Source organism: Lissotriton helveticus, chromosome 7 (assembly GCF_964261635.1).
Source record: "Lissotriton helveticus chromosome 7, aLisHel1.1, whole genome shotgun sequence".
Taxonomy (NCBI): domain Eukaryota; kingdom Metazoa; phylum Chordata; class Amphibia; order Caudata; family Salamandridae; genus Lissotriton; species Lissotriton helveticus.
The window spans coordinates 415,173,077-415,197,305 of NC_136068.1; the positions used below are offsets into that span (position 1 = coordinate 415,173,077).

Sequence of the window (24,229 nt, forward strand, 5' to 3'; positions counted from 1 at the left end):
TATCGGGACCTGGATGCCATCCAGCAAACGGCAAGATCCTCAGGCCCGCTGGCCTACGAGAACTCATTGCTGCCGTTCTTCCCGGACTTCACCCAGATGGTACAGAAACAACGGCAGAGCTTTATGTCCATCAAACGGCGGTTGAGGGACCGGGATATGAAGTACTCGATGTTTCCGGCTCGTCTTCGGATTGTATATGGTGGAAAAACTTGGTTTTTCGATAACCCTGAGGTCGCCGCGGACTGGCTGGATCGGGTCGAGGGTTTGGACGCTGGGGGTCAGGCCCGGACTGATGGTGAAGATCAGTGACTAGTCGTCGTGTCTGAGTAGAACTAATTTATTTATTTCGACTTATATAGCGCATTATCACCCCGGGGTCTCTAAGCGCTTTGTCAGGTACACACCAGAATTCATACAGCCAATCATCAGATAACACACCCCATGCTTGCTGGAAAAGCACTGTTTTTAATTTTTTACGAAAAGGCAGCAAGTTGGATTCTTTGCGCAGTTCGATTGGTAAGCTATTCCAGACAGCTGGAAAGATATTAGAGAAAGCACAACCACCCAGGGTGGACAAACTGAAACGCGGTTGGGTTAAGAGGGTGGCTTCTGAGGAACGCAACACCCTACCAGGCCTGTATGGGGCCAAACGGGCTTTCATGTAGCTTGGCACCTTTCCATACAGAGCTTTATGCGTAATGCACAGCCCTTTGAACATTACCCTCTGTTTGACTGGCAGCCAATGGAGTTCGCGCAGAAGAGGGGAGGCATGCGTTCTCCTTGGTTTTTTTAAAGATCAATCTTGCCGCGTCATTCATGACGATTTGCAGTCTATTCAGATGTTTTTGAGGGAGCCCTGCATATAGCGAATTACCATAGTCCATCCTGGCTAAGATCATGGCAGATACCGCGCGCCTCAAGGTAGAAAAGGATTTTCCTTAGTTGTCGAAGAAGGCCCACACAAGTGCCCACCACCAGCGAAACTTGCTTCTGCTTTGTCAAATTGCCATCCAAATGTATGCCTAGGCTTTTTACTGCAGCTGCAGGTTCTGGGGGCGCCCCTAGTTCTATTGGCCAGAACAGATCATTCCAGGGATTGCCCATGATGGTGATTGGTAACACCTCGGTCTTGTCTGGGTTAATTTTCAGGAAATTCACAGACATCCAGTTAGCTGTATATTTTAAAATATTTTGCAGTCTTACATGTGCGCCCGGACAATCCTCCATTTGGATGACGATCTGGGTGTCGTCGGCGTAGTTGTAAATTTGGCAGTCCATCTGGTTGAGAGCCGAAATCAGGAGTTGTAAATAAACATTAAATAAAAGAGGGGAGAGGGCAGAGCCCTGCGGCACACCACAAGTAATTGGCGCTGTGGATGAGAATAGGTCTGCCAGCTGAACTCTGAGTTCTCCCTTGGAGAAAGGAGGAGAGCCAGACATGTGCTGTGCCCTGGATGCCTAGATCCCTCAACCGCGACAACAATTGACTGTGACAAACTGTGTCAAATGCCGCTGAGAGGTCTAATAGCACCAGGGCACCGGGAATTTTCTTGTCTGCTCTACGCCTTAACTCATCCAAGACGGACAGCATCACTAGCTCCGTGCTGTGATGCGCACGAAACCCTGCCTGGTTCTGTTCGAGTAAGGCATTGTCCTCCAAGTGATTGGAGAGATAGGTAAGGACACTCTGCTCCAAAACTTTGGCCAAGAATGGTAATTGGGAGATAGGCCTAAAGTTCTTTAGAATCTTGACGTCCGCCCCCGTTTTCTTCAACAGGGGGATCAGCCGTGCCTCCTTAAAGAATGATGGAACTTGCCCTGTTTGTAGCGATTTGTTAAGAAGAGTCAGGACATCTTCCTCAATACCTGGCATAGCTAGCTTGAAAACCCCCGGGGGACAAGGGTCCGCCTGGGAACCCGATTTAACCCGCCCCACGAGATTTGTCAACCTGTCCTTCGTAATCAAGGGCAGAGTGACCAAGGGGTTATTCACCGGCAACGTAACAGGGATAATCTGTAGAGAGCAGTCAATAATAGGAGTAAGGGCGATTTCTGATAGGAGATCTTTGATCTTATTGGAAAAGAAGTCCTGGAATTTTTGACAATCTTCCTGCGTAAACGCAGGACTCTGCTCCTTATTTTTTCTGAGTTCCGTAAGGACCTTAAAAATTTCTTTGTGGGTCCCTAGCTTTAACAATCCTATCCTCGTAGAACTCAGCTTTCCTAAGCAGAATGGCCTGTTAATATTAATGGTGACATCGTGGGACTGGTTGGGGTTGTCCTTTTTTTCCCTCCTGGACCATCTTTTATCCGTGACTCTTTTTGCACTTTATCGGGTGGGGGGGATTGTGGTTGGTTTGGGGTGGAGGGGGCGGGCGACCTGTTGTAAGGTTCTCCCCTGTTTTTCTACTTTTAAGATACTTGTAGTTAGTTGGGGGTGACAGGCACACTGCGAGTTGGGGATGAGCGTATGCTACATGCAGGGGTGCAGCGAGGGGGGGTGGGGGGGGGGGGGGGGGTCGGGGAATGAGGGGCTTTTGTTTGTAGATTTGTTTGTTTTGTGTGACCAGAGCTTTTGCCTTCCCGCAGATGGCTTGCGGATTTTATCACCGCGTCAGGTTTGGTGGATGGGTGGCGACTCCGGCACCCCAGTGATGTCGGCTATACTCACGCCTCTGCTGCGCACCACTCACTCTCTAGGATAGATCATGTGATATTGCAGGCGTCTCAGGCGACCTTTATCCAGGAGGTGACTCATTTGGCACAGGTAGTGTCTGATCACTCGCCGATTTGGCTTCGATTGCAGATGGGACAGGGTGATGTTGGTAGGGTTGCACCGATTAATGCATGGCGCCTCAAGGACCCTGCTGTCGGGAAGGAACAAGTGCGTGTCACGGATCGTAACTTTCAGGAGAATGAGGGGTCGGTTACGTCGAAGTGCTCCCTGTAGGAAGCGTACAAAACTGTTGCAAGGTGGTGGAGGTTCTCTCCCTAATATCTGGGCAGAAGAAGAGCAGGGCAGAAATAGATAGAGTGGAGGCGGAGCTATTGGTCTTAGAAACCGCTGTCTCCTCGGGGATTGACCCTGAGCGGGGCACCACCTCGGGTAGCTCCGGGATGAGTACAAGACCCTGACACGAGACAGAGCAAAGACGCAACACGCTACTACGCAGAGTAGAATATATGAACATGGTGACATGGCCGGGAAGCTGATAGCTTGGTTGGAGAAGGGTGATTGGGGGTCTCGGCTGGTACTGGAACTGCGTATTGCGGGTGCGGTGTCATCGGATCCTCAATCTATTGTGGATGACTTTGGCCGGTATTTTGAGGTCTATACTTCAGCAGGGGACTTTACGGAGGAGGAGAATGCCGACATGATTCAGGACATCCCGATGCCCGTTCTATCTGTCGAGCATAGGGAGTTCTTGGATTCCGCCCTCACTAATGTTGAGGTGACAATGGCCATTAGGGGGGGTTCATTCAGGTAGGGCTTCCGGCCCGAACGGTCTCCCCATTGAATTGTTTAAACATGCCAACCGCTTGGCCACGTACTTAAAAGACATGTATCTTGAAAGTAGATACCGTGGCGAGTTACCTTATGATCATCGCCTTGCGAATATTGTGGTCATTTACAAGGAGGGTAAGCCGCGTCTGGATTGCTCGTCATATCGTTCGATTTCCCTATTGAACATAGAGCCTAAGGTGCTAGCCAGATTGCTTGCCGCCCGTCTAGTGAAGGTTATCACGACGCTGGTGCATCCGGACCAGTCCGGTGGCGTCGGAACACCGCCCTTAATCTGTCGGCTCCATGGGGTGGTGGCAGGTGTGTCCCGCATCCATGAACCGGCGGTATTGTCCCTGGATGCCACTATGGCTTTTGACCGAGTGGAAGGCCGTATCTTTTTTCGGTCCTGGAAAAGTTGGGGTTTGGCCCAGAGTTTATTGGTTGGGTTTGCCTTCTCTACTCAGCCCCCCTGTCTCGTGTAGTCGTAAACAACCATATGTCCCGCGACTTTTCACTTGGGATGGGCACTCGACAGGGTTGCCCTCTCTCACCACTTTTGTTCGCCCTGTCCCTGGAGCCGCTCGCGGCCTGGGTGCGATGGGACCGTTCGATCAGAGGATTGCGTTGGACTTCGGAATGGGAGGATAAGATCTCGTTATATGCTGATGACATTCTGTTGTATTTGACCTCCCCACGCAGTTCCCTGATGGTTTTTATGGATATCCTTGTGATTTTCAGGAGGTACTCGGGCTTCGCTATTAATTGGGTGAAGTCGGTCCTCTTTGTGTTAAGTGGAGAGCCTCCTAGGGTGCCAGTGAATTGCCCAGTGAAGCTGGAATTGGTCAGTTTTCGGTATTTGGGTATCCAGATTGAGGGATCCCAAGGTACGCTTCAGATTGAATTTGTTGCCCCCGTTGGTCAGACTGCGTGGTGAGGTTGCTAGATGGAAAGCACTCCCGCTCTCCTTGTTGGGCCGTGCGGTCCTCTTTAAGATGGCCCTCACGCGCTTTATATGCTCTGCAGAATTCCTTTGACCCGGTGCTCCCGTCGTATTTTAATGAGATTGAATCATTGCAGCGAGGCCTTTTGTGGGAGGGGAGGCCGCGTATTGCATTGTCAAAATTGATGTTATCTTGGTACGACGGGGGTATCGGTCTGCCTAACATCAGGAAATACTATTGGGCGTCCCAGTTGGCGCCTATTAATCAAGCAATTTATGGCTCGCCGATGGATCCAGGCTTCGCTATGGACCGTGGCCAAGTGCCCGGGAGAGAGTATACTAGAGTGTTATATGCGAAATGTGGTAGTTTTCCCTTGGTGGGTCCTCCATCGACGGCGACGAGGATATGGCACGAGGCTACCAGGGCCCTTAACTGGGCGGGGCGTATAACACTGGCTACACCTTTGTGGAGCTCGGAGAAGTTGGGGACTGTGGAAAACGAAAGGGTTTGTCCGTTGGGATTTGATTGGAATTGTGCAGGTGCGAGATGTGTGGGGTAAAGATAGGGTGTTGACATTTGAGGAGTTGCAGGCCAAGTACCAGCTGCATGATACTGAACGGTTTTGGTACCTTCAGATTAGTCATGCTTTACGAGCAGTAGTCCCCCATGGTGAGAAACCTCCGGTAGCCTCCCCGCTTGAGGACCGACTGCTGGACGGTCACATGCCAACCAGAGCAATATCATTGACATACAGTAAACTGATTAATCATACTGAGGATCCCGTGGTGAAGCTTAGGGACCAGTGGGTCGCAGATGGATTTGTTCTGGATGAGGAAGATTGGAGGGAGGTAGTGTCATCCCCTAGAATAGTGGCGGTCCCAATGAGACTTCGATTGGTTCAACTCAGGATTCTGCACCGCTCCTACACCACGGGTCCTGGATTGTTGAGGATGGGGTTGGCTGTGTCTGCGGATTGTCCAAGAGGGTGTGGAAGGCCTGGAACGTTCCTACATATTCTGTGGGAGTGTGAGAAGGTCCGTGATTTTTGGACGAGGATACACTTGAAGATGAGTGAAGTGTGGGGTGTGCGGATCGAGTTGGAGGCGCGTCGATGTTTGCTGAATGTTTGGGAGCCCTCAGACCTTTCGAACCATGGCAAGATTAGGGTCACTCTTGCTTGCGCAGTTGCCAAGCGTAATATTGCTCAACTCTGGAGTGCTGTTCAGGCGCCTCGGGTTGGGAAGTGGATGGAGGACCTCGACTGGTGTATGTTCCAGGAGAGGTCTGTGTATGTGTCTAGGGGGCAGCCCCGCAAGTGGGGTAAGCTCTGGGGAGTCTGGAACGCTTCTCGTGGGGACATATGCACACCACCTGAAGTGGATCCTGCCAGTGTGGATTCGGAAGACGCTTAAACCCATGCTTTATATTTTGCTTTATCTGTCTAACTATGGAGGTCTATGTTCTCTATATGTATACTTGCAGTTACTCAATGCGCTCTGGTCAGTTTTGAGTTGTGTACCGTCCTTTTTGTTTAATAAAAAGAGGCTTAAAAAAAAAATATTTTGATTCTAAGATTCTCAGTCAGGTTTTTTCTCAGGAAGTAGAGGGATATGGTTAGAACACCAGGGATAACTGAAAACGTATCTGGAAGGAAGTTCCAATACAGGGGAGAATAATGGCTGAAAGAGTAAAATCTGGATGGGTTTTAAGAAGAGTCGGTGGTTTAAAGGTTGGAGTTGCGCACGGTAGGTGCCTGCCAACGCATGTGGGTGAAGTACCTAGGAGCAGCCTTGTGTAGAGTCTATAGCAGTACTAACAAGAGCCGCTGGGCTGAACCACTAATTTAGGTGGGACCTAATTACTTAAACTGCTCTCTTTTCCCCTAAAATCACAATTTACTGTGGAATTTGTACACAGAAGCAAGTTAGACCACAAAGACTGTTGTACTACAGCAGTCTAGCTTGCTTCTCTTAGCGTCCGGTATATTTCTACCTTAGCAGTGGTGGCAACATTCACATTATCTGGCTGAGCATTAGAAAGAAGTTCTCTGCAGTAAAGGAAGGAAGATTTTTTAGGTTGGGATCGAGCCAGCGCGCAAGCGTTGCTCTGGCGATGATCTATTGTAGTACAGTGCGGGAGAGGAGCCCAGCTCACTCTCCTGCCCATATATTTTATTGGCCTAGGTCTTTGTTTTTTGTAATTGCGGTCTTCTGATTCATAAATAGGTTTGTTAGTCCCTCCTTAGTAAGGGCAGGTCTTAATTTGTTACCTTCCACGGCTACTGGCCCCTTTACTTGGTTGTTACATGGTACATGTACCATTTTCTTTATTGAGTTTCTCCTACATTAGGCACGACAACGTGCTTTGCTTACATTCAGCGGGTTATGCCCGCTTTCACTTCTGAAGCAGCCGGAACAATGGCAGCAGTTTGTTTGCGATGCCATAGGTCTATGGCATTGCAAATATGTTTTTTGTTTCAGGTCTATTTTGTTTTCAGGCAATGACACATACCACAGGTCCATTTAAAACAGCGTTACGCCTACAACCCTAAGCAGGGCCGGCCGTGAAATAATTCAGTACTGAGGCCTTGAGGCACGCACGGGGAAAGGCAAATTGTTACACAGCGTTTTGCCTACAACCCCTCTGGGGCCGGCCGCGTCACATGTTGCAAGCTGGACTACCTTCCGGACATTCACAACAGCAAGACCCCTAAGATCTATTTCAAGGAACAGACGGGAGACTAGCCCAAAATCTAAAGTCAGACCAACAGGGCTCAATAACTAAGAATAGGAGAGAGATGGAGAAGAAAAGGGAAATGGAGAGGAAAATGGTAGAGAAGAGGAAAGAGCACAGCAAGAATGAAAGTAGGGTGCGCTGTGGGGAAGAAGCAATGGAAGAAGGCCTGAGTCAGCACCCACGTACCAAGGGGGTCTACAGAAGCAGCCTATCGGGGTTAGGGGGAACAACGGCATCCTCAAAGAGGCGCAGCGTTCGGAGCCTGGTGGGCATGTGGCACGCATGTTCTACAGAGCAGAGATATTGGACTAGGGGCTGCCAAACTGCCTTGAAACGCGTGTCGCATGCTTGAAATTGAGCTGTAAAAAGCTCCATCGTGATAACATGCCAGAGCCGTACAAACCAGGCTGCTATTGGGGGGGCTTCATTTCTCTTCCAGTACAGGGCTATAAGCTGCTTAGTCGCTCCCAGCATCTGGAGCGCGAAAATCCAATTGCTTCGGGTGAGCGCCTTCAGGCTGGCAGGTTTGATGCCTAGTAGGATTGTGCTCATGGCTTCAGGCAGTGGAAACCCCAGTACCACCTTGATGTGGCTAAGGACCTCCTTCCAAAATATGGTCAACCTTGGGCACGCCCACCAGACAAGGATAAAATCCCCAGATGCAGATGGACACCTCCAGCACAGGGGGGGAGGATATGGGGAACACCTTGAGAAGTCGCTGAGGTGTATAATACCGTTGAGTCAAGAGTTTATAGGCATTCTCCCTCTGTGGGATGCTCCGGTATACCTTGGGGATGTCCCGCCATAGTCTACCCCACTGTGAATGCTCAATGTCCGTGCCGGACGCCAGCTGCCATTGGTGCTGGTATGGGTGAGAGGGCATAGTCGGCGAGTGCTGCAGAATCTGCTAAATCTGAGAAATCAGCCCTTTTGATCCCCCAAGAGAACGTGCCAATTTCTCGAAGGGGGTAAAGTTGCGGATGGCTGCCTGGTACATTTCCCCCTCGGACACCCAATGTCGCAGCTGAGCATACTGCATTCTCTCTGATGGTATGTGGAACTCCTCCCTACATTGGTCAAAGGTCTTAAGTGCGCCCCCCTCATACAAATCGCAGATCACCCCGCAATCCCCCTGCATACATTTGTCAAAGGCACGGGTTCGATGGGCCGGCGGGAAGAGCGGGTTCCCCTCTATTGGGGTATGCTTGGAGGGAAACGTAAGGCCTCTGGACACAGCTATGTTATCCCATATCTCTAAGACCGTTCTAGTGGGCACCTCTATATATGCACTCCGAGATCGTGCCGTCCGGTGTAGCCATGCAAGATCCCAGATGGTTCTCCCTGTCACCATTCAGTCCATATGCAGCCATCCCTTCTCACTCTCTCGTACCCCCCACTCCACCACAAAGCGAAGGTGCGAGGCCCAGTACTAATCCACTAGATTGGGGCAGGCTAATCCCTCCCTATACCGCGGTGTCATGAGGAACTTGAGAGAATCGAGGTCGCTTCCCGCCCCAGATAAAGGACGTGAGCTCGCGCTGCAGGCCTCGTATAAAGTGGAGCGGAATAGGCGTGGGGAGACATTGGAACAGATATAAAATTTTAGGGAGGATCGACATCTTGATGGCGTTAAGTCTGCCCAACCACGATAGCATCAAAGGTCTCCACCTCCGCAGGTCTTCAAGGACCGTTCTCCGACATTCCCTCCAGTTCACGATGTCCATGTTTCCAAAGAGGGAGTCCGCAGGAGGCCTAAATAGCGAATGTGCTGAGAGGCCCACTGAAAGGGTACCAGGTCCCTCAAGGGGGTATCTCCTCCCTCGGAATGGTAAGATTAACCCCTTCGATGCGGATGACAAAGCCAGCTCGACATGGGCGTTACCTGCGCTACGCGGATGACGAGCTGGCTTTGTCACAAACCGCGCGTTTTTCAAAATTCAGCGCACAGCGGGAAAACCCGCTAGCGGTTAAGGGCCCAAGACTTGTTGTGGTTGATCTTGAGAACTGAGGCCCTCTCGAAGCAAATATGTTTTTTATTGACTTTGAAAAGGTGGGTTTACGTGACCACTTGCCTTAAAAAAAACATAAGGCATATCTTTTTCTTTTTAAGTCGAACATGTTCAGGACTGCCATAAGCATTCGGAATTTGCCGTCAACTAACGCCTATTTGGTAGTCTACATCTTTGCTCTATTTTCAGCCTCACACAGTTTGCTTATTCTTTAGCCGCTAATCACAAAAGTGACAGCTGGTGACATACAGACAAGTTCTCAACTAATCATGGCACAAGAAGTTCACTGCGCAGCTTACACTTCACAGCTGTGGAAGCAGTCGGGGCACGCAACTCCTAGGTGACGTACAATACTATTGGCTGCTGACGTGGGGCTCCTTTCTCTGCCAAGATGGCAACGGGTTGAGGAGCGTCCTCTGCTCCCAGGATCAGCGCCAGACACTGACCGGCGTAGGCATGGTCTGGTTTTTGTTCCAAACCAAGCCGGAGAGAAATGAAGAGGTAACTGCACTAGAGGGCAAAAACACTAGCTTCTGTACGAAAGGTAATGGCCAAGATACACTGCCCTGTGATTGCAGGGGCACAGGAAAACACTATCGTGGGTCCGTGAAGGGGGGACAGAAGTCATGGGGTTGTCGAGCAAGAGTCTATGATGGCAGTGTGGGAGGATTGGAGGTGGTTGTTAATGAGAGGACAGACACTTTGGAGCAGCAGCTGTTTTAAGTATCTTAGTGGCAGAGTGAAAGAGGAGCATAACGTAGTGAGTATTGTCCCTGGTCACTTTATTTTACAATCCCTCCTTCCTTAGTCTCCTCCACCTGGGTGAAAATACATTTCTTGCGCTTTGTGAAGCAGATTTTCCTTCCATTGCTGTATCAGAACTTCCTCTGAGAAAAAGGACCACTGGCTTTCTGTGGGTGTTATTCTAAGCAGGGATTAATGTATTCAGTCACGGGGCAGTAGGCATTCATCCTGCGCGGTGCAGTGGCCAGTGCCTTGTGCAGCAAGCCATACAGGAAAACTTATTGTTAGTTATAATCCATTGGATACATTTAGTTTAATATAATGCTTTCTAATTGAATTTGTATAGCGCTTACTACCCATGCAGAGGAGTAAATGTGCTTTTCGGCGCTATGCAGAATACTCAAGTATCCCCAGAGACTTATGGGCTCTAGGCGACTTTTGAGAACAGGTGTAAAGTAAATACTCAGCAGAGAGATTTACTTCCCCATGGTTACACAAGTGGGTCAAAACTAACCGGGACTGTCTCGCTGGTGTCCTAGACGACGATTCAACTCTTCAGGCATTCCGGATTATGGTATTGTTTGCAGGTGCCATCTCGCTTCATGGAAAGTGCTGACCTGATGAATCTTGGCAGATTTCTGGGCAGCCCAGTTTCTTTTGTATTGTCTTCATTTCCCTCGAGTGAGGGTTGAGTCGCGAGAAGTGCATGGGTCTATTCAAATGTCAAAAAATGAAAAATAGGGCTACCAGTTTAACCAAAAGTTAAACATTCTTTGAAATGCAGACTGCATGAGCCTCTTCAAATGAGGAAGGATGCAAATCACATTATATTTTCGAGATTTTAATTAATTTATATGTTGTCTTCAGAGCAGACTTCATAAACTTCTACCTAGAGTAAAGGAACGTTTTTGGAATAGGTGATTTTTACCAGATCTCTTAGTAATACAAGGACTAGAAGGATGATGCTCTGTTGGTAGATTTTTTATCATGCAATAAACAGAACTTTGCCCCATTGCAACATCAGTGCAGCCCCACCTCTATTTGGGCTGTTGCAAATCCAGTTCATCTTGCTGGGTAGAGGATAGTTGAAGAATCTTCTTCCCTTGTTGATGGAAAGTTAATCACAATTGCACACACCACACCCCACAAACTCTTGTTGGGCTACAAAGAGGCTGGCAGACCTTTCCTAAATTTCGGTAAGTTTTCAAGGCCAATCTCCAAAACCTGGAATTAACAAAGGGTGATAGGCTGCCTTATACTAGATGTCTGCCTGATAACTATAACTTAGTGATATGGATCTGGTTAAAGTGCCTTACCTTGTTTGAATAGATGGGGACAGTGGTGATCTCAGAGGGGTTGAGGATCCTACGACGTTTGACACGTGGACCACTAGGCATTTTGGTGCGTATTATCTCCACGTCGCTGTCGCTGCTACCCTGCTGAAGAAAAAACGGTCTAATGGGTTGATGCGGTTATATAAATAAGTGAATAGTTTATGTCTCACTTGACAAACAGGAAGTTTACAGGTCTGTAAGCAGGATGAAAACCAGGTTGAGGTATGTATACTAGGAATTCTGCAGGTTAAAGAGGGACCTGTGGTCCTGAAAAGGCTGCAGGCATGGAGAGCACATGAAAGAAAATGGCAGGTTGTACACTCTTACAGGAATAAAGTAGCAGGGTGGAGGCTCAAAATCTGCACACTGTGGCGAAGACCGGTGTAGTGTGTGGGAAGATGGCTCTGTATATAGTATACCAAAGTGAGGTATAGTGTGCACAGAGTCCATCGGAACCCCAAAGGTAGGCAGAGGTAAAGTTAGTTAGCACCTCACTATTTGTGGTAGTGTGGTCGAGCAGTTAAGCAGTATCAGAGGACAGTGTTAAGCATCTGTTGTACACACTAAGTCAACAAATTAATTCACACACTCAGACTGAACTTCAGACCAATTGTTTTTGTATGAAAATATTTTTTCTTTTATTTTCTAGCAAGCCTGGCAAAGGTAAGCAATAAATACCTTACAGCAGTAACGCAGTTTAACAGTTTGAATTGTAATTGTGTATGCACTTTGTTTTGACTTACAGTATGGTTGCAGAGAGACGCAATACTTTGTAAATACAGTACATAGACTTTAATGGGCTTTTCAGTAAAATACCAGGCAAGTAACTTTTAGATTAGATTACTTTTCTTACTCAGAGTAGTATACCTGGATACCACTCTGGGACATTTCCTGTAAACAGGTAAGTAAAATCGCTTTGATTAAATAGTTTACAGTAATAGTTAAACAATTCTGTTTTAAGGCAAGTATTTGGTAGTGGGAGTTGAGGTTCTGGTGGTAGACTCAGGGGTCTCCCAGGGTCGAGGAGGCACTAAGGCAGCCGGGTGCAAAGAGCTGAGGCCCAATGTTGTCCAATGGGGATAGGGGGCCTCCGGTTGGTAGCTGCTGATGAGCAGGCCACAAGGTTGTGGGAGCCAAGCTCCTGGTGTCAGGTTTAGGGCAAAGGGGGATCCGGTTTAGCCCACAAAGTGCACCCGCAGCGGCACCTGGGTGCAGGGTGCCGTTTTAGCGTTGGGTGCCCTGCTTTCAATGGGGATTTTCGGCTTTGGTGTTCAGCTGCAGGCTCAGTACAGGAAGACTTCCAGGATGAACCAACAGCTGGGCAGGTACGTTGAAGGGCTCGGGACGTAGGTGCACCTCTGGTTCTTTTCTCCAGGGCAGCTGGCTGCAGGGAGTTCTGGGGGGTCAACCTAAGGTGGACTGAAGAGTTGGGGAACCTCGCTGGGACCGGTGAGCCACTCAAACTGGGGCCGTGGGCGACGGGTGCAGTGATGGTTCAAGGCGTCTGTTTTTTTTCCCTCAGCAGGCTCAAATTCTTTCTTTGGTGTTTCTTCTGAACAGAGCTGCTGTTCACAGGAGATCTTGTCTTTGTTGAAGGCAGTCAGTCCTCTCAGGGGTTCTGGAGGTCACTGGCTGCAGGACAAGACTTTAGGATGCCTTCTTTGTGCATTTTTCATTAAATCCCACACTTGCATCAGTGTGGGTTTAATGTGCTGAGAAATTTGATACCACACTTCAGTTTTCAGTGTAGCCATTATGGTGCTGTGGAGTTCGTAATGACAAACTCCCAGCACTGCACTTACAATGTCTAAGAATGGACTTCGAAACTGTAGGCGTACAGGGATCATGCACCTGTACCCTCACCACTGGTATATTGCACCCAGCTAGAGGGGTGACTGATCGATGCCAGGGCAGTGGGTTGTAGGCATGGCACATGTGTGCCATGTAGACTCTTCACTTTGTTCTGCACCAAAACACGCAGCCTGCAAGGGCAGTGGGTGAGTAATGGTACAGGACCGCCAAGGGTGGAACAATAAGTGCTGCATCACTTAGAGGTCTTCCCTGGTCACATTGCCCTGGGTACCATTTACCAGGGGCTAACCTAAGGCTAAAGATGCCAATTGGGTTCGTTTTGGGGAAACAGGGGTTCAGGAAACCTGATTGGCAGGGACCCAGGGCACATCATGTCACAGTGCATTAGTTGTCAGTCAAAAAAGTGTGGGGGGGTGTTACTGCAACAGTAACCCACGTTCCTACACAGTGGCAGCAGGTTTACTGGTCTGTGTAAGTGTCAGTTGGAAGTGGGATGATTTAAATCATTTAAGTTCAAACAAACCCAACACTGTCCCTACAGCCTGCACACCATTACCCTAGCACATAAATACCGTTCTAAACTACCTGTCACAAGCACCATATAACAGGTCTGGGACAGTTTAAACAATGGTGTTTACCATTCCAGAAGCAACTGAACGACCCAAGCATATCTTCATAACTGGGCCCCAGTGTCTGTCTCATAGGGAGCCATCAAGGAAAGGGAGAACCTTTTGCTCTCCATCAGGGCAGCCTGCGCATGCACATCACAGAAAATAAATGATTTCATTAGTCTGAATTGACGCTGACTGGGAGCACTAGAGCGGGGGAACTAGAAAACAGTTTAAGGGTACGGTGCATGCATCCAGTTGAGCTTAATCACTCCATAAGGGAAATGTGTACTAGGCATATCATCTCAAGTTTACAAACTCTCCGGTCTCCAGCTTCCAATGGGCATTTGGCAATGCCAGGTATGCACATGTTTTTGCACGGATCTAAAACTTTACACCGCATAATACATATTTTGAACTTAAGATAATTGTTGCCGAAACAAACCCATTTTATTAACCTGAGAATAACAAAATATGGAGTACAAACATTCAAGGATTCCAGCTTAAACCTTGCAGATTATATGCAAACTACATACCACAATATTGGAATTAGACTGTTTCAATTACTTACCGGTAACTGCATTACACTGAGTCCTCTTCCCTCGCTTCTATTCATTATAGAATGAGGCATCCCGGCCTCACATATACCAGGCGATTTCTTAATTACCTGATAAAAACCCCCCTCCATCCTCCTGTAATATCACAATCTGAAACCACACCAATGACGGTTGGCCTGGACTACCAGGGAGGGAGGGATGTAATTAATAGAACTGAGGGAAGAGGAAGAGTAATGCAATTACCGGTAAGTAATTGAAGCATTACATTCTCATCCCTCCCTTCATTACACACGAGATTTAAAAGCCAAACGGGCCAACCAAACTGGAAATGAACAAAAACATGTTTATATGAATAACACACAAAAAGAAAGAACCGCTATTCAGGAACCATAGCGGACAAAACCCTGGAACCAAAACCCTCAGACGGGTCAACCACCTGCACTATCCAGTAATGAGAGGCAAACTCAAAGGGGAAGCCTAGTGGAACAACCCTGAACCCCCGAGGGAGAAACCTAACCAGCAGTCCTGTATGCCAGAGAAATCAGGGTCTGAACCCACCTACTCAAGGAAGTGGAAGGATGCAACCCCCTATTCACTGAATCAAAATTAACAAACGGGGAATCTAAAACAGGAATGGAAGCCACCCGCTCCAAACAGATCAGGAGAGCCCTCTTGACATCCAAAGGATGTAGCTGCACCTCAAACTCTGAAGGAGGAGACTCAAAAAACGAGGGCAGATTCAATTACTGCTCCCAATGGTTCTAGGAATCACACTTCGGATGAAAGGACCGGCCTCAAAGTAATCCAGTCATCAAAAATCCTACAAAAGGGATGCTTGAAGAACAAAGCGTATGGTGCACGCAAACACCGAGCAAAGTAAATGGCCACCAAAAAAAAAGTCTTAAAAGAACAAACAAATTCACAGAAACCAGGGACTCAAACTGAGGAGACATCAAGGCCTCCAAAACCAAAAACTGATCCCACAAAGGGAAGTGCTTCAGAGAAGAAAACATCAAGCAACCCACTGAAAAGACGCCCCATCAAACCATCGGGATCAGACATTGTCCAGGAACTCCGAAAAGCCTTAATCGCAGCCCACGGAAGCATACGGGAGGAAACCTTCAACCCCAAAAAAGTTCCGTCCTGCAGAAACAGCATCACATCACACAGGGTAGAAGACGTAGGGTCCAAACCCGTATTGAGACACCACTTACTGAAAGAAGGCCAGTGCTGTAAGACTTGTGGGTAGTGAAGTGCCTAACCGCATGCAGAGTCGAGGTCGAACCAGCTGGAACCCCCCCCCTTATTGTGGTATATAAATAAATAATACCGGATCTAGGTTTTACTGGACATAGCAATAACAGATAGCTCAATAAATAAGAGTCAAGATTCGAGGTAGTAGGAGTTTGCAGGTTTTAATACAGCATAAAGGACAGGAACAGGACAACCTGCACGGGAACGGGATGGCAGCGCTGCCGGGGGCAGGATCAGAATCGGCGTAACATTTAATAACATTGCACAAATATATATACTAAAACAGTTACATTACAATGAATTACAGTAGGCGGAGCAGTGGGTGTGGTCAATAGCAGTCGCGAAAGATAAGGGTGAAAATGGGTGTAACAGGGGCGTATACATAGACATGTGATGCAAACGTAACAGAATATGTCATAAATGGGGCGGAAACATGGAGGGGGCTACCTAAGGAGCCGGGACCTCTAACCTAATGGTGCGCGCAAACTGACAATGACGTGGTACTAGGAGAAGCTGGGGCTATGAACTCTGTGCTAGGAGCAGAGACTGAAGTCTGGAGAGTCAGGGCGACATGTACCTAAACAGTATCTAGTATCTAATGTTTAGAGAACATGTTGATAGAATCCAAAAGTTATCGGGGTAAAGGCTAACAGACTCTAAGACTGGAGCATGCATTTCATTATTCTACATGTAGTGCGTGATGAAGAATATTACATGACCATTAAATGCAGTATTTTCTCTTACATGGAGACGTAAAGGCTAGACAATGACGGAAACTATTGATGCGATTCAGTAGCTTAGGAATGCAGAGAAGGAGGGCTGGACTGATAACTAGAATCATAACATACTCTTGGCAGACTCAGAGGCAGAGCCGGGCACTGTGAGGCAGGAAGTAAGTGAAGGGTCGAGGATACAGGTGGGGGCTGTATCGCTCCTCAGCGAGGACTCAGAAGACAGGAGCTGAATCTGGTGTCCGGGCCCTTTTGAGGCCTAGAAACGGGGACTTTACAATGAAATAACGTGCACACTGAGAAACGTGGCAACGTAACTTTACATAGGCCTAATATTCGTAGTATTCACGAGAACTGGAAACTGGCATACTAATGATGGACACAACTGTATTTGCGTCTTTAATCAAACATGGGGGATACATATGCATATTTAATCATGCACACATAACATAAGATGGAGGACACGTAGGGACACAGAACATGGCAAAATGTACTTTTCCACATTCCCTCCTTGTCACTACGTTTCCATCAGGAAACATCAATATTCATGATACCATCTATCATTTCATACAGTATCATTTGCTCGTCTCGAATTTTCTTGGAACGGGATTTAGGACGAGACTTGGGACTAGGAATACAAGATGTAGCACAAATGCCGCAAATCGCAGGGCCACATTGTAAACAGAGGCAGCAACTGAATATGATCGCTACTGCAATACCCAGAAATGACAATACTTTCCATCCCCAGGCGGAAATCATATTCCAGAACCAACCGGACCATGTCCAGGTGCCTGGATCTTGGTGTAACATATGGGCAATTTTATGGAGTCTGGTAATAGCTGAATAAACAGACGGTGCGTTATTAGGAATGAAAATGCAGCAACTAGATCCGATGACTCTACATGCCCCGCCCCTATCGGCCAGTATGACGTCAAGGACGAGACGATTCTGGAGCACGACAATTCTCATAAAGGATTGCTCTTCGGTTAAGTTACCTAGAGCAGAAGTAGTCTCGATCACTACTGCTTCAAGTGTTCTGGTTAATCTACGTATCAGTTTACTATTTACAACAGTACCTAAGTAGGGGAAGACACCTTTATTGATATCTATGTATTGTTCTAGAGCAGTTTCAGTATAATCGACAATCGGGAGATTTCTCTTGTGTCTAGTATGTACTAGGTGGGAATTCCTATGATAGTCAGGTGGGGCTAGGAAAACTGGTGGCAGTAGGAAGGCAATGTAACATGTACCATCCCAATCAAGGGGCAGACTAATATATGCGGTCTGACCACAAACAAAATAAGAATTACGTGAAGCTTTGAAAATAGATTTCCTACTGTCACTATACTTGACAATAGTAGTACAATCACTATGGCCTACATGTACGGAACCATTATTTCGGACACATAATTCACCTTTGACTGGTAGTACTGACATAGCAGGTAAGTCTGGAGTAGTATCAGACTGAACATTCAGGACCATAAAATTCGAAGAATAATTACCCAAATTATAAACTTCATTTTCTAGATCTAACCCTGTTCTGTGGGGAAGACCTTGCTTGTCTGGGAAACATGTACTGTTCAGAAAAGACATATCTGTTGAGGATGACGTTAACGTGGACCATGCTCCACACGAACCGTTATGTGAGAATGGATAAGGAAAGAGTGGCAGAACTCCCTTCGGTGTCTGGAAAGGGGGGAGTCGACCACACACCCAACAATTTGTGGCATTGCTGGTCTGGTGTGAATAATGTAACATGCGGATAAAGGAGTTATTACGCATAGCAAGACGATATGAGAGTTCATGAGGAGGCAGATCACTAAACGTGTGCTCTACTGTAACATTAGCAGACTTATTTACATGAGAAACTGAAAAACACAAATAAAATGCATAACTGGTGCAGGAAATCATAATGCTAAAATATAGCAGAAAACATAAAATAATAGTGCAACTTCTAGAGTTCTCACTAACTCTCTCTCTGTGGGGGTCTATTATATACATGTCAGAAACCGGTCTAACCGTTTCACCTAGGGGAGGACTTAGACAATCAAACTGGCTGACTTATTTTACTAGACCTTAGTTTAAGCTTATACTCCTGTTGCGGAGTTTTCTCTAACAGGGAAGGGTTCGTAGCAATGTCTTTTGCGGGACAGTCCTTAAGAATAGTACTTTGGCAATCCTTAAAATCCTCGGAAATGTTATTTGAAACAGGTTTCAGTCCAAAAAATCTTTTCACATGTGACAAATGGACCCAGCCCTTCCTGCCTTCCAACTTGACAGCAGTACGGGTGGTGAGGAGGACCTGTCGGGGTTCTTTCCAGCGGGGCTCCAGCGGACTTGAACGATCAAAATTCCGGACAAGAACCATGGATCCGGGAACGATTTCATGCGGTGCCACCTCGGTATTGTCTGGAAATGCGGCAGCAACCTGTGAACGACAAGAGTTGAGGGCAGACATCAAGGAAGCTAGGTAATCTGTCAGCATATTACTTGAAACATCGGTAATACTTCGGGGTCTAGGTGTACCCCACATATTAGGGGGGGCGGCCGAATACGACCTCATAAGGGGACAGACCTGATCTAGAATGTGCGACCATGCGCATATAAAATAGGGCAACTGGCAGAGCTACTAGCCAGTCTACACCTTTCTCTTTACATACTTTTGCAATTCGAATTTTCAGGGTCCGATTATGTCTCTCTACGAGACCGGCTGCTTCTGGATGGCGTACACAATGGAACTTCCACTGGTACCCTAACAACAGGGAAATATGTTTCATAAGCTCGGATGAGAATGGTTGGCCGTTGTCAGAATATACGACCCTAGGGAGTCCATAACGGGGGAAGAATTCACGAACCAACTGCTTAGCAGTGGTCGCGGCTGTGTAATCTGGGACTGGATATGCTTCTGTCCACCTGGACAAAGCGCATACAACTACAAGGACATACTTGAAACCTCGACATCGCTCCATCTGAATATAATCCATCTGGAGGACTTCAAAAGGGTGGTCAGGAGGCTGGAATCCACCTTGTTCCACCGGAACACTTTTACCTGGATTAAACTGACAACATATCATACAGGTACGGACTTTCTGCTTGGCTGCAGCTCGTAAATGCTTGTTGAACCAAATGTTCTGGATACTATCTAACATAGCTTTTTCTCCTAAATGTGCTGGACTATGTGCGGTATTGATAATGACTTGAACCATAGAATCGGGGAGAAACCATGTGGCTTTACCCTTCGTTACCCATCCCTGATCTGTCTGGACCCCTCCTTGTTCGGACCATTTCTTGATTTCCTCGGGAGTAGCATGTAACTGGATATCTATGACATCTTGAGTAGGGTCCTTAACTGTCATACAGGTAGTCGGATCTGGAGTGTATGTCGGTGTCTTATTAACTGGAATGTCTGGCGTCTGTGCTGTAAGCTTGGCTGTGCGATCTGCTAGATCATTACCTTGAGAAATAGTGTCAGTAACTTTCGTATGTGCTTTGCATTTCATGATAGCAATAGATGTCGGTAAGTGTATGGCATCTAACAGAGCTTGAATAAGGAGACCATGCTGAATCTTGGTTCCATGAGAAGTCATGAAACCTCTCTCCTGCCAGAGCACTCCAAAGTCGTGTACGACTCCAAATGCATAACGCGAATCTGTGTAAACATTAACTTTCAGGTTCTTGGCGTGTATGCAGGCTTGTGTCAGAGCAACTAGCTCTGCTGCTTGAGCAGACAGGGTGTCAATACGGTGTGTTTCAATAACTTCAGTGTCAGTAGTCACTGCATACGCGGCTACTAGTTCTCCTATACTTGTTCTCATACATGAACCATCCACATAAAGTGTCAGGTCGGGATCTGGTAATGGAATATCTGTCAGATCTTGTCTTGGCTTAGTCATAATGTTAACTACTTCCACACAGTCATGTGTGGCAGGATTTGAAGTAACTGACGGTAACAGTGTAGCAGGATTTAAAACGTTGCAGCGTCGGATTTCTGTGTGTGGCTGGAACAGTGTCAATTCATAACCTGTTAAACGTGCAATTGTCAAGTGCTGAGTCTGTGTTCGGTTTAAAAGAACTTCCACGGAGTGTGGGACTTGTACTGTCAAGGAATGTCCTAATACTATGGAATCACTTTGTCTGATAGCTAGTGCTGTGGCTGCAACTGACTTGAGGCACGCAGGCAGAGCCTGGGCTACAGGATCTAATGTGCTCGAAAAATAAGCACAGGGCTTGTATTGTCCTGCTTGATCTTGTGTGAGAACAGATAATGCTGTACCTTCACGTTCAGTGACGAAAAGTGAAAAAGGCTTACTGTAGTTCGGTGTAGCTAGAACTGGAGCTTGGCATAGAGCTTTCTTTAATTCATTGTAACTAAGTGTATGTTCAGATGTCCAAGGGAGGACAGTCGATACGGCTGCCTCCTGTGTCGTTAACTGTATCAGTGGCTTGGCTAGAAATGCATACTGAGGAATCCATTGTCTGCAGTAAGAAGTGAGGCCAATAAAAGCACGTACCTCCTTCTGTGTCTTGGGCTGAGGAAGACTCGCTATTAACTGGATACGGTCAGGTGTCAACTGCCTACCCCTCTTGGACAGTAAGTGGCCTAAATAGATCACTTGCTGGACACAGAATTGAAGCTTCGAAGGGGACACCTTGTGCCCCATCTCGGCTAGGAAATACAAGACTGTAAGGGATGCTCGCTCGCAAGCACGTTCAGAACGGGCTGTGATCAATAGATCATCGACATACTGGAGCAGGGCAGTGTCAGTTGGCATGTGAATGTTGTCTAGTTGTCTCTTAAGTGCTTGACTGTAAATACTAGGACTTTCTGTGAAACCTTGAGGAGCTCGTGTAAACATATAGCTCCTTCCATTTAAACAAAATCCGAAAAGGAACTGGCTGTCTGGATGAATGGGGACACTAAAAAATGCGTTCTTGAGGTCTATGACTGAGAAAAATGTGGCTTCAGAATCAATGGCTGTCAATAGGGAAGAGATATCTGGGACAACTGGGTACTGGGGAATAATACATTTGTTAAGCTCTCGGAGGTCAATCACTAATCGATATACAGGGGGTGCATTTGGATCAGTACGTTTCATGACTGGAATGATCGGAGAATTACATACATTGGAGTCAGTTTCTACAACTACTCCATGAGCCATGAGCTCGTCAATAATTTTGGATAAGGCTGCTACAGCCTCAGGTGGCAATCTGTACTGTCTGATTCGTGGTAACACTACACCTGGCTTGAGAGTCACACGATGGGGTGTGATTTGCATATAACCAACATCAGTTGGACCTTGTGCCCATAAATGCTGCGGAACATTGGACAATCTCGGATCAAAATCTCGTAATACATAGTGACCCTTGAAGTCACGTAGGAACAGTCGTATTCCCTCTGGGGAACAGCAAATAACTGCACCTAATTCTTTCAGTGTTTTAATGCCTAATAAATTTTCTGGGCATGACTTCGTAAGTAACAGATCAGTAGTACGGGACAATGGACCTACTTCTAGAGTAACTGGCTGAGATATCTCATTTACAATAGGCTTTCCTGAAAATCCAAGGGAAACATTTCTTGAGCCTGAGAGCGGAGCCCCTGGAACTTCGGCGTGACTGATGGTGGTCCTACTTGCCCCTGTATCAATCAAAAACTTTCTGTCTTTCCCTAATACTTGACTATGAACATAGGGACCCTCTTGATCTACAGGTATCTCGATGAGAGGCAAGCCTACCTCCCTCTCTAGGCTGTTTCATGAATATGGCTGATACTCTGGATACTCAGACTGCGCATACTGGTACATCTGCTGTGTAACATGCTGTGTTGCAGCAATAGGCTGCGGTGCTGGAACCGTCTGTTGTGCATTCTGTGGCTGAGAAGTCTGTGAAACTTGTTCTTGTCTAGGCGGACGTGGTCTTTCTTTAGTCTTACCAGTAGCTATGTTGTGTTTCAGAACTGCACACTCGTTTATAAAATGACCTGGCTGTTTACAATAATTGCAGGTTCCTTTAACGGGAACTGCAGGATGACTGGCTTGATTCGTACCCCTCTTCTGACTGTCTTGAGGAACAGATTGTGCAACTAGTACTTTCATTTTCGTGTCTTTCATACGTTTCCTTTCATGATCTTGTTCTTCTCTGATTCTATTCTGGTGGTATTGAAGCATCTGTAACATCTGGGATGGGGTATTAGCTTGCCAGGTACTTTCGACCTTCAAAACTCGATTCTTAACTTGTGGACTTGAATTCTCGACTAATTTAGTAACGAAAAGATGAGGGTATGACTCGCTACTTGTCTTGAGGCCACTGTTGATTCTAAAGCATTTCTCGAATCTAGAATAAAAATCACAAGTGTCTTCATCTTGTTTCTGTTTACAGGCTGAGATTGCATCCCAGTCTTCCTTTCTAGTGGCTAATAATCTTGGCAAAACTTGTATTAACAATTCTGGTAATTCTTTACATTTCTCTCCTAGACCGGTACCTGGTACTCGTATCTTATCTTCAGCTTCGAGAACTGCCCAATCGATCTTTTTCTCTCCCACCTCCCATTCTTTTTCCTTGAGTTTCTCGTATACCCCTGCGGGCAACAGGACCTTTAGCATTTTAATAATATCTGGATACGTGTATTCTCCCATACGGAGCATGTCTTTTAATTCTCGGTGGAACCCTGCTGGATCTTTGTCATGACAGGGAATTAACTTTTTCATCTCTAAGAGTTCCATCTTTGTAATCGGAGTGTAAACAAACACTCGTTGCATTTCACCATCTGTTGTCCTAACTGGGTGTACTTCTCGTAACGGATTCTGTCTATCTATGTAAAAGGGTTTACTTTCTGGGGGTGAGACATGAACAAAATGCGGGTTCAAAAACGTTCTACATTTGTGGCGCTGTTCTAGGATGACACTAATTAAATCGGTACCTAGACCTTTCCATCTATACTGGAGTAACTCGTTCAGGACATCGTGTAACGGACCTGGATCAGAATGTTGACCCTCATACAGAGTAATGAGGTGCTGGATCATATACATACCCACCAGTCGTTGCTCGGCTGGGGGCAGTTTCAGAAACATTTGTGCCACTATTTCGTCTGGAAAAGTGGTAGAATCAGTAATCCATCGGACTGCTGATCGGGCTAGTTCTTGTTCATGCATAGTACTTAACTCACTATAACCGATTCGTGATTTCAGAATGTGATCGGTAGCTTGAAATACTTGTTCCAGAGAACCTTGTTCTGGTGCTGGATGATGTAAAACTGACTTGTGTTCTAGGCGCAAATGGCGATCTGGAAATCTAGATTTTCCTACATACGCTATTCTAGTGGGATTCTCGTCCTCTACCTCTTCAGTAGTGTCATTTTCTTTCTCGCTTACTTGTGCTGCTTTACGTTGTTCGTGTAACTTTAGTATTTCCTTACGAATTTTCTTGTACATACTCTCTATACTACTGATAGTCTTGTGTTTACCCTCGGCTATATTATCACTCCACCTTGTCAGAATTTTCATTTCGGCCGGATCTTTAGTCGGGGAATCTTGTTCTCTTATTAGACAATTAATCAGAAACTTTAATATCATGAGCTGGATCTCAGCTTTCCTTTGAGACATGGCTTCGCCAATACTTTCTGGATCATCCCCTGTACGGATGAAACGATATATTCGGTCTAGATCTCCTTTCATATCTGGTAGGGTGTCCAAATACCCGGTCACCCGTCTTACACGGATGGAATATATTACTGTACTATCATCACCTGCAACTGGATCATAGCGGCATTCAGTGAGAGCTCGTCGGATGTCTGCAACGGACTTATATTTGGGCGTACGCTGTAACGCACATTCATGTAACTCGGCCAACATTCTACGTTGGTGTGGTGGCGGGGTACCAGGAGGACCTCCTCCTGCGGCCCCTAAACTGGAATCGTCGACTGATACTCTTCGTACTAGCGCGGCGGGAAATTGTAATGTAGGCTGGACCGGGGGTACCGTAGCAGGTACTACAAGAGGTGCC

General features: G+C 46.8%; 1 protein-coding gene across 6 annotated transcripts in view; it reads right to left on the bottom strand.

Moving 5' to 3' along the window:
• NFATC2IP (nuclear factor of activated T cells 2 interacting protein) overlaps positions 1-24,229 on the bottom strand; it is a 748,854-nt gene that overhangs the window by 406,365 nt on the left and 318,260 nt on the right. For 4 of the 6 annotated variants that reach the window (XM_078652305.1, XM_078652302.1, XM_078652303.1 and 1 more), the window contains one exon: positions 11,252-11,374. The exons of 1 other annotated variant lie outside the window; for it this stretch is intronic. In XM_078652305.1, coding sequence (XP_078508431.1) covers positions 11,252-11,374 — 123 coding nt within the window. The remainder of the gene's footprint in view (positions 1-11,251; positions 11,375-24,229) is intronic. One more of the 6 variants, XM_078652304.1, reaches the window with a different exon arrangement.